The following is a 12,242-nucleotide window of genomic DNA, read 5'->3' on the forward strand; positions in this document are numbered from 1 at the left end:
ACTATCAACCCTGTAATGAGCAAAAACCAACTACATATTCCACTTTTATTTCAAAACCAGATAATAGAACAGAATTATTTAGAAAATTTATCTTATATCTTAACTTAAACTTGTAATTAAGAAAGTTTTAACCCGAATGGGATCTTTGCGTAAGCTAATCTTCTAAAATTGCCTTCTGTTTTATTATCACTTGTACTCTGTCTCTCTCATTCGCTACACTAATCGCAGGGTATTTCATTATATATTCGGCCTATACCTTAGGTATACTATGACATAGCCTTCTGGCGAACCTACTGTCAAATCTAATATCACAATCGGGAGAAAAGAAACATTCAATTTCAAAGAGTACAATTGTAAAATAAATTAGCCAGTGTTGAAGGAAACGGGGTCGATCAACTTATTTGAAAAGATATATATATTAATAATCTCATGAAATAACTTGTAAAGTAGATTTTTAATTTTAAAAGGGTACTTTTTGTAGTGAAAAATGGATTATGAAAATTAATAAAAATTAAAATATATATATAAATATCGTTAAAAGTTTTGATAATGAGTCATATAAGCGCATTATTAATTTATTGTATTAAAAATTAAAAGTCGTAATTTTTAGTCTGTATATCACGTGACCTAAAACACGAGCCGCCGGTGTGGCGTACTGGCGTCAGATAGACAAAAGCTGTCATTTCGATATCATCTGGCACTTTAAAAAACTTTTCTAGAGTTTTAACGCCAGTATAAGTATATGTATACTACACAGATACACACCAATGACAGCGATTGTAATTCATTTTTTTACCAAAAAACACCAAATATTTACACCTGTTAACGTTGAATGAGTACCGGTCATACATACAAGACTGTTCTTTTTACCAATTTGTCTTTATGAAAATGTCAGACGTTTTTGCGGGAATAAAAAAGGTTTAAAATTTAATTTTATGGCAAGGAAGCATGTTTATTTTGCCGAAATAATTTTTTTTGATGCTTTTTATGAGGAAAATCAACTTTTTGAAACATAGTAGATTATCCTATTGGTAGTTGAGTATTGGTGAATCCTGTTTGACTAATTAATATTTTTGCTTAATGTGTTGGACAATATTAGTATGAATGTCGATCAAAACAAATGCAATACTTACAATTGTTGTTTTCCTGTAAGTGGATGTCTAATTATTTGAGAAAATTAATTCTTGAACCTTATTTTACATCATTCCGACACGGTTACGCACTAACTCTAACCTCTAAGTATACACCAGTCGTTTAGACGAAGCGCTTACCACGTCTCTGCGTGTTAACTTCTTCAACTGTAAGGGGTACCTCTATACAGCTCTTCCGTATAGTCGACCAGGCACCGGTATTTGCCCGTTTACTGGGCATCGATTGAGTCTCAATATTAAGAATTCGCGCTACAATCTATTTCTTATTCCCTTAGCTATAATAAACAGTTTGAATAGGTCACTGCTTTATTTTAAATTATTATTGTTTTTCGATTAGTTTCGTTGCATTTTTTTAATGATTTCTATTGTAATTGCTGAGACTGAAAATAATAATTTATTTGATCTCAACCAGTCCTAAGAATACTTCGATTTAAATCAAAATTAATTATAAAAAACTGGAAACTGGTTTTATAAAATTTTTCAATCTCAATTGGTTCCTAATGCCTTGTCAACAACTGGGGTCAAACAAAAAAATAATAAAAAGTTAATATATTTTCTTCAATTATGACTATTAATTATATAACATACAATATAAACAATGGTATGAATATGGTATGAAACATCAAAAATATACAAAAATACTTTAAAGTGAAAATACCTCGGACTGGTTTGTGAATCCACACTATATTATTTTTTTCGGCCTTTAGATCAAATTATACACTGATCAGCTTTTAAGTAAAAAAAAATACCACCTAAGGATGCTCTGGGAAGTTTATTGCATCAATACATAAATGTATGCAAGATTTATGTAATAATGGAATATATTATTGTTCGAGAACATTCATTGTACATACTTAATTATATTCCATTGATAATTTATAGAGCCGTTCATAGTGCCAAGTGAAACATAATACTTCTTCTTGGCATTGGCACCGACTTCAGAATTGATATATTCAGAACTGAAATAACCTTTCATAGGCACTTTAAACAAGTAGCCACACTTAAATAAGCATATTTTTTGTAAATAAGTCGGTCCACTAATGTTAGAATCAAGTTAAGTTTTTATCAAATTTAGGATTAGAAAATAAAACACATGTTTAAATCCTAACTTTAATATATACAAAAGAAAATATAATATACGCGGGGAGCACCGCGGGCGGAGGCGAGTCGAGCGAGCCGCCCGCCGCGCCGTCTGGCGTGAGTTAAACATTTCAATCAGTTAGCGTTACTTGTATACTTTCTCACCGAAAATAAAATTATTCATATGGTCGGGAGCGAAAACGGACAGTTTCGGTTCAGATGAACGTTACATATAGTTCGAAGCATGCGCGGAGATATTTCGTTTTCTATTTACAAAAAAATATTTAAAATTACCCGCTAATCTATAATCGGCTAAAGTAATTCCACGACGCGTTACGCTCCCCTCTTATATGTACAGACGCGACGAGCGAGCGTCGCGTTCGGGTTCGCGTTCGGGTTCGCGGGCGTGATCACTCGACTATAATCATACTTCATTTCACCTTACATTATAAATATCACTTCGCGAACGCATTCAAAACTAAAGTCGTTAAAACTGCGTAAATGAACACACGGATAGTAAATGCTGGCTCCGGTACAGTCGGCTAGTGCGTCGGAACTTCGAAGTTCGCGGGACACTCACTCGCAGACTTCCTTCCTCGAACGACGAGTTGCTAAGGGAAGTCGTCGAGCGAATGTTTAACTATAGAAACGTAATGTCGGCCGTCGAGCGTCCCACCGCGCTCGGCGAGCGGTGGCGGCGAGTGTCGGCGAGTGTCGGCGAGTGTCGGCGAGTGTCGGCGAGTGTCGGCGAGAGTCTGCAGGTGTCGGCGGGTCGGCGCTAGTGGCGTCGGTCGGCCACGGCGGAGTGCTGAGACAGGTGCGACAGCGCCGAGTGCGCCGACGAGCAGATGTCCTGCGGACGAGACGGAGCGGTGAGTGCGGCCGGCAAGGGATAGGGGCGGTGGTCTCGGTCTGGTCAAACACGGGACGAGGACACGCACCTGGTACGAGAACTGCGGAAACTGCTCCTCCTGAATGCGCGCGAGGCCCGAGTCGCCGTCGGGCGGCGTGAGCTCGACGGACTCGCCGGTGAACTCGGAGTCGAAGTAGCGCGTGTCGGTGTCGGAGTCCACCTGCGGCTTGAAGGGCGGCGGGATCTTCTTGGCCACCAGGTCGGCCCAGTTGATGGCGGCGAAGAAGGGGTGCGTCTGGATCTCGTGCGCGTCGTCGGGCCCGGCACCCAGGCGGCGCGCGGGCTCCTTGCACAGCAGCGCCGCCAGCAGCGCGCGGCACGGCGCCGACAGCGCGCGCGGGAAGCGCACCTCCTCCTCCAGGATGAGCGAGAACAGCACGTCGTGGTCGCGGTTGTAGAAGGGCAGGCGCCCGCACACCATCTCGTACAGCACCACGCCCGTGCCCCACCAGTCCACGGCCGGCCCGTAGTCCGTGTCCTCGAGCACCTCGGGCGCCAGGTACTCGGGCGTGCCGCAGAACGTCTTGGTGGTGCGCCCGTAGGTTATGTTCACCTTGCAGAGCCCGAAGTCCGCGATCTTGATGTGGCCGTCCTTGTCGAGCAGCAGGTTCTCGAGCTTAAGGTCGCGGTAGATGATGCCCTCGGAGTGCAGGTAGCCCAGCGCGGACACGATCTCCGCGCCGTAGAAGCGCGTGCGCTCCTCCGTGAAGGAGCGCACGCGGGACAGGTGGAAGAACAGCTCCCCGCCGTTGGCGTACTCCATCACGAAGCACACGCGGTCCGCCGTCTGGAACGAGTAGCGCAGAGCCTGCGCGACACCGCCCCGTTACTGTGGGGCCCTGGGGTGTCTCTGTGTGATCCGGTTCGAAGGACCAAAACATGGACCATTCTGTACTAGACAGCTTCCATTGATATAATTATGTGCCACTCAGTTGAACATTGTTAAACGTATTACATAACCCTGTTGCTAGTTGCAATTAATTAATGATTAAATGATTCGCTACTGATATTTGACTTAATATTTATACATTTTTAATAACACGAATTATGAATATTAAATTCCTTTATGAGGTGAGGTGAGAGTCACAATATGTAGAGAAAAAATTAGCGGATACCGTGAGGAAAGGATGCTTTGTCTTTTTGAGCACGTGGTTCTCGGTGATGGTGTGCGCAACCTCGTCCTTCTGTATGATCAGGTTCTTCTTGAGAATCTTCATGGCGTACAGCTTACCCGTGCCCTTCTCTCGACTGAGCACCACCTTGCCAAAAGTGCCCTTGCCGAGGACCTTTACGAACTCAAACTTTTCCAGGGTCTGCAAATTAGAGTAACGTTTTATTCGATTATTTACGCCACCTACACCTACACCTGGACCTACTCAAAATATTTTAATGTCAGCTGAAATAAAGTAATGCGAAAGTGTCGTCGCGAACATCACTATCGCCCCTATCGGCACTATCGTGGTCTTCACTTCGGTTGCCATTTTAAAAAGCACGAGACACCTAGCGTTAAACGTATCACAACAACGGGCGTCAGAGCGCGCCGGCGCCGCCGGTGACGTCACCGCGGCGTCGCCTTGTTTGTCGTAAGCTTCTCGGAACCTTTTTTGTTGTTTTTTCTCGCTGGAAAGATGCGTTACGCGCTTCCCCCACGTGAAAGTGGGGGGGTATGTGGGGCTCGCCGATGTCCAGGGCGCCGAGTGCGCCCCGGTCAAAGGAATACCCACTAAAAAACCAGCGGTACCCTCTCCGTCTTTTCGACGGGTGCCACGGGATTGCTTTCGCATGCTACCGTGACGCCTTGACGGAAGCTTCTCGGAACCTGATTCCATTCGTATTACACATGCAATTCAAGCCGTGTGTGACATTGGTAGAAGTGTGGGCGTACCGCTCTGCTCCTACCCTGACGACCGTGTGACTTCACAGTCGAAATTATAATTTATCTCATCCTTGGTGTTGAATAAAAACATCGTGAGGAAACTTTCACTAGTCGGATGAAATTCTACCGCATTTTTGCAACCCACCAATTTGCATTGCAAAATTATTTTCCATAGAAGAGGATTTCGCCCAGCAATGGGCGGGGCGGTCACGACAACGGGCTACGACTTTACTGTGTGGTGTGACGGTCAGCGTCTTATTATTTTACTCATTCGTACATATGATAATCGATCTTTGGTTTGGTTACTATTTATTTACAATATCCGTCGGGAACACGGCGCACGAGTCGCTGGCGGCCGTATACAAGAAACCATGCACTGATTTCTTATTGGTAATCTCCATTCGTGCCAGTGACGAACTCACAGAGCCGCGGTCCCGCGGAGGTCGACTTATTACACACAGTTATACGTGCGTGGTTCACAGCTCTCATCTTAACAAAAGCATGTAGTTAGCGACACTCAATGCGGAAACGACGTTTTTTCTACTCAAATTTTGTTTGTTTACTGAAAGCAGGTTTATAGTTAGCTCGTGTCACGTGTGACGTCATAAAACCTTCATAAATTTAAAAACATACCAACGACTTTTGCAGTTTTTGTTAAACAGCGCACTCATCAGCGAGATGACATCACATTCATATTCAGACCACGATAGTGACGTTTATTTCGCACACGAAATATTTATTTCTATTATACGTGTTCAATTATAATATTAACATACTATTATTCGTATACAAATACATAAAATATTTGATTTTGTATATCGACTATTAAACTTTTCGTACTGGTTTCATGTTTATTTATAACCGAAAGTCAGGATAACTTTAACTTGAAAAAATACGTTAAAATGCATATAATTAACGTTTTAAATACATAAATGATCGATGTTTGTTTTGTTAGCACGTTCGAACACAAATATGCTAATTAGGCAGTCGAATTGACTTGTGACCCGCTTTCCGCGCTGATCACTCTACGTAAACAAACAGATGAGCGCCTGGCGACTCGTTGCGAAATATAACTCGTAACAACGACCAGAATTAACTCGCCACGACACGCCCGACTCAGTCGTCAGGCAGTTGAAAGTATAATCTTAAGGAGAGATAGCATAAGTGACGGCTCTCACAATACGGCGCGGGTCGCGGAAGCTGGTCCCGAGCTGCGCGATGTCCTGGTCGTCCGTGTCGAGCGCGCCGGGCGCGGGCGCAGCGAGCGCCGCCGCGCCCGGCGCGCCCGCGCCGCCGCTCAGCTGCGACGACACGAACCGGATAGCGGCCACCCACTCCTCCCTGAAACGAACAGCGCACATACCTTTTGTAGTTTTTAATTGACGAACATACTAGGAACTCTTTTAAATTTTGTCATGACCGAATCGGATGCCACTCGACATTTCAGAGTTGTATTTTTTCACTTACGGCATACATACAGTGTTTTTGGCTAATGTATAAACATGAGCAACGTCTTAACCAGCCATTTTGAAGATGACAAAAACATAGAACACCGAGGAAGAATTAATTTGCCATGCGACGAAGAGGCCCAGTGAGTCTACCTTTGTGGAGTGTTCTTCTAAAACAGATATATAATATAAAAGAATAAATTATTTACAATCACTTTATTTTGAAAATTACTCAACAGTAAAAGTGTTTTATACCGGTCTCAAAATCTTCAAATCACTATATCGCGGCAGTGTCATAATTACTGGATCATTTGCAGACTCACGAATATTATTTATATATAGACTATGATTTTCTAATAAAATGTATGCTTTCACGATTCAATTAAGTTGGCAAACGTATTCTGCGGCGAATTGAAAATTCAAGAGAAAATAATTAGCAATTGTGAAGGTATTTTTTAGGTTTCAAATGATAGGCAATTGAAGATGTAATCGAAAATGTGGCGCGTCATTCATAAACAATACAATTTTGATTTAAAACACAGACAGATTTTTTTTACAAAATCCTAACAAGGATAGCGAGTGAAGGACGAGAAACATAAAACTGACGCGCCATAGCTGCTTTCGTTATTTGTTTTAGCTTAATCTGTAACTAGCTTGTGAGCGTCATAAAACGTAGCTAATAAAATCTCCCGCATGTAAAACAAGTTTCGACAGCCGCAACTAACTCGGCTTCTCACAATTTCTCTGATGATCCGCCTGTTTCTATAGCCTTGCCGCAATGCCAGCTCCACTGGCTTCTATCAAGACGCTTATACCATTATGTCCAAACAAAAAACATCATAACATACAATAAGACAAAATTTAACCTGGGCGTTGACGTCACTAAAGCAAACTGCTTACGTACTATGTCATAGTATATCAGCAAATTTATTTTGTACGTTTAGCCTCTACCTCTCTCGCCCTCCCTTTAAAAACTTATAGTACTACACATTGATGTACGCATTCGATGAGATAATTTGGCCGAATTTATAACGTCCTTTTTATGTCTGCTAAAAAACGATACCCAATATTTGCAACCGGATAATCTAGCTAGTTTAGACCATTAGTTCTTATTCAGGAATCCAAATTTTCTTTTCGCTTAAAGTTATTTAAATGGGATCTGAAGATGAATGATCAATAGTTGCGCCAAGTGTACGCCGAAATTCATGACGGACCGTGGAACGGATGATCCCGATAAAATTGATTAAATAATGAAACTAATTATGTTTCTAATTTATATAGCATCAAAATATACTTCATGGCTGGGCTTTGTGTATACGGGCTTGTATAGGCTTAGGTAGGTTTTGTGTTCCGGTTTGAGGAGTATTTCAGCCAGTGTAACTACAGGCATAAACGACATAACATCTTAATTTACAAATTTCCACCTGATGCAGATTCAGGTGACCAATTCGCTAGTCTGCCTATTCTTATTCTGCAGAATTAAGTCACTGACTTAAATTAAACCAAATGTTCTGCTGAAAACTCAAACTGAAACTAAATCAAATCAAATTTATTCGAGTAAACTTTACAATGAAGCGTTTATGAATCGTCGATATTAAAATACTACCACCGTTTTGGAAAGCCACCTCCAGCGAGAAGAAACGGCAAGAAACTCGCATAGTTGCTTTTTTCAAATAAACAGATTTACAATGCTGTTTTTTTACAATAATTAGTGTTCTGTGATGGAACCCGAGCCTAAATCCGGGCGTTATTTTCTAAAAAGTACTCTTTTAATGAATAATAAGATTTATTTATTAATTTAGTCTTAATAAAATTTTTAAATTTTGTAAATGGTAAATTGGTTACATTTCCCGGTATCTTATTATATATGCGTATACCATTGCCCAAAAACGTTCTCTGTACCGTATGCAAACGGAAAGTAGGGGGTTACAAGTTTATTCTTATTTCTCGTATTAATAGTATGTATATCCGCTGTTATGGAATACTTTTGTATATTCTTCTGTATAAACATTATATTATCATAAATATATTGTGAAGCAGCCACAGTTAATACACCTATTTCTTTAAATTTTTCGCGTAATGATGTCCTAGAGCTATTTATTGAACATTGAAGATGCTATGCATTTTATTTGACTACCTAGTCCAACACTTAGTTTAATTTCACCGCTGCAGCAGTATATTACACATTTGACACTTGTACATAGTGCATACATAGTGTACTGTAGTAGTACAGCCGAACAAATAAATTGGAAGCAAAGATAAAGAGAGAAGTATTTCTGATATTTATCCAATCAATCAATGAATTAACATTTGAAAACCTAAACCTGACACAATCCTTCAAGGCCTGTGGTCAATTATCTGTAATAAACAAGCAAAAATAAGAAAGTTAAAATTATTATTGTTATGGATTATGCAATGATTATTTATGAAAAGTAAGTAAATAAGTTGTTTACTTCAAAAGAAGGAAAGAGCGATATATTGTTTTCAATGGAACACAATGTAAGCTGCGGCTATCATCACTTGTAAGATGTCTTAAATATGTTCTCTTCACTAGAGTGCAATGTTGTCTCACTGAAGGGCTTGGAGGCTTAATTGGAGGACAACCTGGGCAGATTCCATCTACTTACTTATTATTTTACTAATATTTGCATAAACTGAATTGTTTTATTTACATAGATGGATTAAAATTCTCATAAAAAAACATAAATGCTTAGAATGTTGCCATAAAACTAGCACCATTTTCGTATTAAATCTCTGTTCTCATGCATTGACCAAAAAATTATACAAACATCTTGTTACTAGTAAAATCAATTCATTGAGTTTTTTTAGACAATTATCAATATTATGCATATTTAAAAATTTATATATTTTTACCACAAACAATTAATGAATTCAATATTTTAATTTAATTAAAACAATTTGAAAAATATTTATTTAAAAATGTTAAATTGTATGTGTAGGAAAGTGTTAATGTTCAATAACATTCTTTGATAAGTTGTAATAAAAATTATAAAAAAATCCGCCGAGTAAGATTGCCATATATGTCATATCATGTTGTGTTTATCATTTCAATCTTTGTGCACATTACAAATGTGTGTAAGAAGGTTTGATTACAAAAACAACAGCACTAAATGACATAAGATAGTATGTGCACACAATAACACATGTGTCACTGTTGTGATTTGAGATTCTACTATCACAGAATTAACTTTTATTTAAAGCAAAGTATAACATTAAAAGCGAGTGAGCTAGTTACTCAGTCTCGTTGATCTTTTATTTCACCTTTATCCTAGACTCAAATATTTGACCATAATATAAGAGTCATTGTTTCTTTTAATAAAAAAAATATTATTATAAACATGAAATTGCATACCAATATTATTGAACAACAAATTGCAATAAATGGAGTTTTATTAGAATACTAGTTGTGCCCATGACTTTGTGCGTGTTTGAATTTAACCAAAACATTATTGTTCAGTTAGCAGATATTATTATAACTTATAAATTATGTATTAGGCAGTTTTTTATATTAAGTCGTTGGTGGGAGGAACCCGACGTGCCGGCGACATGACGGCGGCGCGACTGCGTGCGGTACTGGACAGTATTTGGACATTACATCATGACTTTATTATTATTTTATATATTTATTATTAATTCTAAAATAAAAGTAACCTAAGTAACTCCTGATTAAGCTATCGGCTAGTTAAAGTCCAGTCAAAATTGGTTCCAGAAATTAGCCAGAACAAACAGACAGACAGAAATTGTAAAAAAAATATATTTGGGTATATGTACCATAGATATGCATTTAGTAAGGAGCAGTTATTTTGATATTACAAGCAGACACTCCAATTTTATTATATGTATAGAAGAGCTTAAATCAAGGTAACTATTAGTTGAATTATAATAGTATGCAATAGGCATACAAAAGTAAAATTTTGCCATCTTAAATAAACATTTCATTATAAATATCAAACAAACAATCCACAGGAGAACATGAGAACACTGCAACTTCTCAAAAGAGGTTGCTGAGTCAGGGTAATGAGTGTACATGTTCAATGTAAATAAACAAACCACTGGACTTTGGACTCTCAATGTGCTTCTGTCATAGGCCAAGCTTACAATCGGAAGATACATGTTATTTTATATAGCTCTGTACATCATTTCAATTTTAAATAATACTAATACTAAATAATCATTTTTGGATTAAGCTCTGCTCATCTTTACTGTTAGTGCAAAATGTTGTTTTTGTTCTTTTATACATACTTTACAATTGAGCTTAAAGTAGATTTTTTCCTTGTTTTATTGATACAACATAAATATTTTTCCTGTTCTATTAATAATAAATTTAAAATACTGTTTTATATTATAACTCAATCTTTACATTGAACCTTAAGTATCATTTGTATAAACACTAGGCAAGGTGTAAACAATATCAGCTATAGAACATAATAAACTAGCAACTCTTACTGACCGTTCTTCCTCTGTGGCAACGGCGAAGTTTCTTTCGATGACTGTGGTCCACTGGAGACCTCGAATAGTAAAGACATACGGGCGCGGTTTGTCTACTGCCATTATCTGGCAGTCACGGACGGTAAACTTATTAAGCGGATCGCGATAGTTGCGCTCCGGCTTTGCTTTGAAGCCAACCAGGTCGCCATTGTCAAAAAGGATGAAGTAACGGTCACGCCAGTTGCGAATGTGCTCGCCGCGCTTCAGCAGCCAGCCCTCCTTCACGATGGATCCGGGCGCCGCTTCCGCCATCGCCAGCCGCCCCTCCGCCAGCCCTTGCTCTGGCGAGCTGTTTGATAACAAATCGCCACCGACCACCACACTCCTACCACGTTTATCTTCAGGTACACCACGCGCGTTATTCACCTACACTGGATTGCACTACGAATACATATACTGAACATTTTTTGCTTTGCAGATGAGTTAAAACTCTGATTATAATGTTTTTAGTATTGAAAACGACACGAATTAGCAACGTAGCCTCGCGGTTGTGATCTGATAAAATATAGAAGTGGTACTTAATACAAAACAATGAGCGCTAGTTTATATGAACAATACCATAAGTAAGACAGAGAAATCCGAGTGTGTAAATGTTACAAATACGTCAACTCATTTAGCTGCATAATAACCTATTTTGACAAATTAGTCCCATGTGTCTCCCGCTAGGCGAATAAATGGCGTTGTTTCTTTTTTTTTATTACGTTCCTTTTTACCTTACTTTTCTGTTATTAAAAATATTATTTTGTATTTGTAAAAAAATAATTAAAATAAACCTATGTAATACATTTAAAAAATTACTTATTTTTTTAGATAGTTATAATTTTTTTGTAATATTTTCATTTTACGTGACACGACTGAAATGATAATAATTTATCGCAAATGACTTAAATAGGTACCTAGTATGCTAAATTGAATCTGAACATATTTTTTTAGTGTCTACTGTTACATAATTAAGTAGGTACTTACACCATTTATTAAGCTCATCGTAATTCATTTAATGATTACCTTCGTATTCATTCATCTCAAGATTATTTAAATATGTATGATTATATAATTTACATTTAGGTCAGCGTGGTCAAAATAAGGGACGGAATTTCTTTCTGCGACTTCTTAAACCACATTAAGTGACATTTATTAAAATAAGTATATAATGTCGATATATTTGACATAAAATATGAAACAAAATCTATACATATACTATGTAGCCTATTTAGAAAATACAATATCAATGTATACGTTTAGCATTTTATTTAAAAATACCTCTA

General features: G+C 38.4%; 1 protein-coding gene across 3 annotated transcripts; it reads right to left on the reverse strand.

The window, feature by feature from the left end:
* Window positions 1-2,247: 2,247 nt before the first annotated feature.
* Window positions 2,248-11,596, reverse strand: LOC113391539 (RAC serine/threonine-protein kinase). Of its 3 annotated transcripts, XM_064217062.1 has the most exons (6): window positions 10,940-11,591; window positions 6,199-6,361; window positions 4,260-4,457; window positions 3,173-3,952; window positions 2,983-3,084; window positions 2,248-2,940 (listed from the first exon to the last, which is right to left on the reverse strand). In XM_064217062.1, exons 1-5 carry the CDS (start codon window positions 11,227-11,229, stop codon window positions 3,010-3,012), a joined length of 1,506 nt encoding a protein of 501 aa, XP_064073132.1. In that variant the 5' UTR covers window positions 11,230-11,591; the 3' UTR covers window positions 2,248-2,940; window positions 2,983-3,009. The 3 variants fall into 3 exon arrangements, with proteins under 3 accessions (XP_064073132.1, XP_026483310.1, XP_026483309.1); XM_026627525.2 differs by having other exon boundaries at window positions 2,248-3,084; window positions 3,173-3,931; window positions 10,940-11,596; XM_026627524.2 differs by having other exon boundaries at window positions 2,248-3,084; window positions 10,940-11,590.
* Between the last annotated feature and the right edge of the window lie 646 nt (window positions 11,597-12,242).

The sequence above is a fragment of the Vanessa tameamea genome, chromosome 15, assembly GCF_037043105.1.
Source record: "Vanessa tameamea isolate UH-Manoa-2023 chromosome 15, ilVanTame1 primary haplotype, whole genome shotgun sequence".
NCBI classification, from domain to species: domain Eukaryota; kingdom Metazoa; phylum Arthropoda; class Insecta; order Lepidoptera; family Nymphalidae; genus Vanessa; species Vanessa tameamea.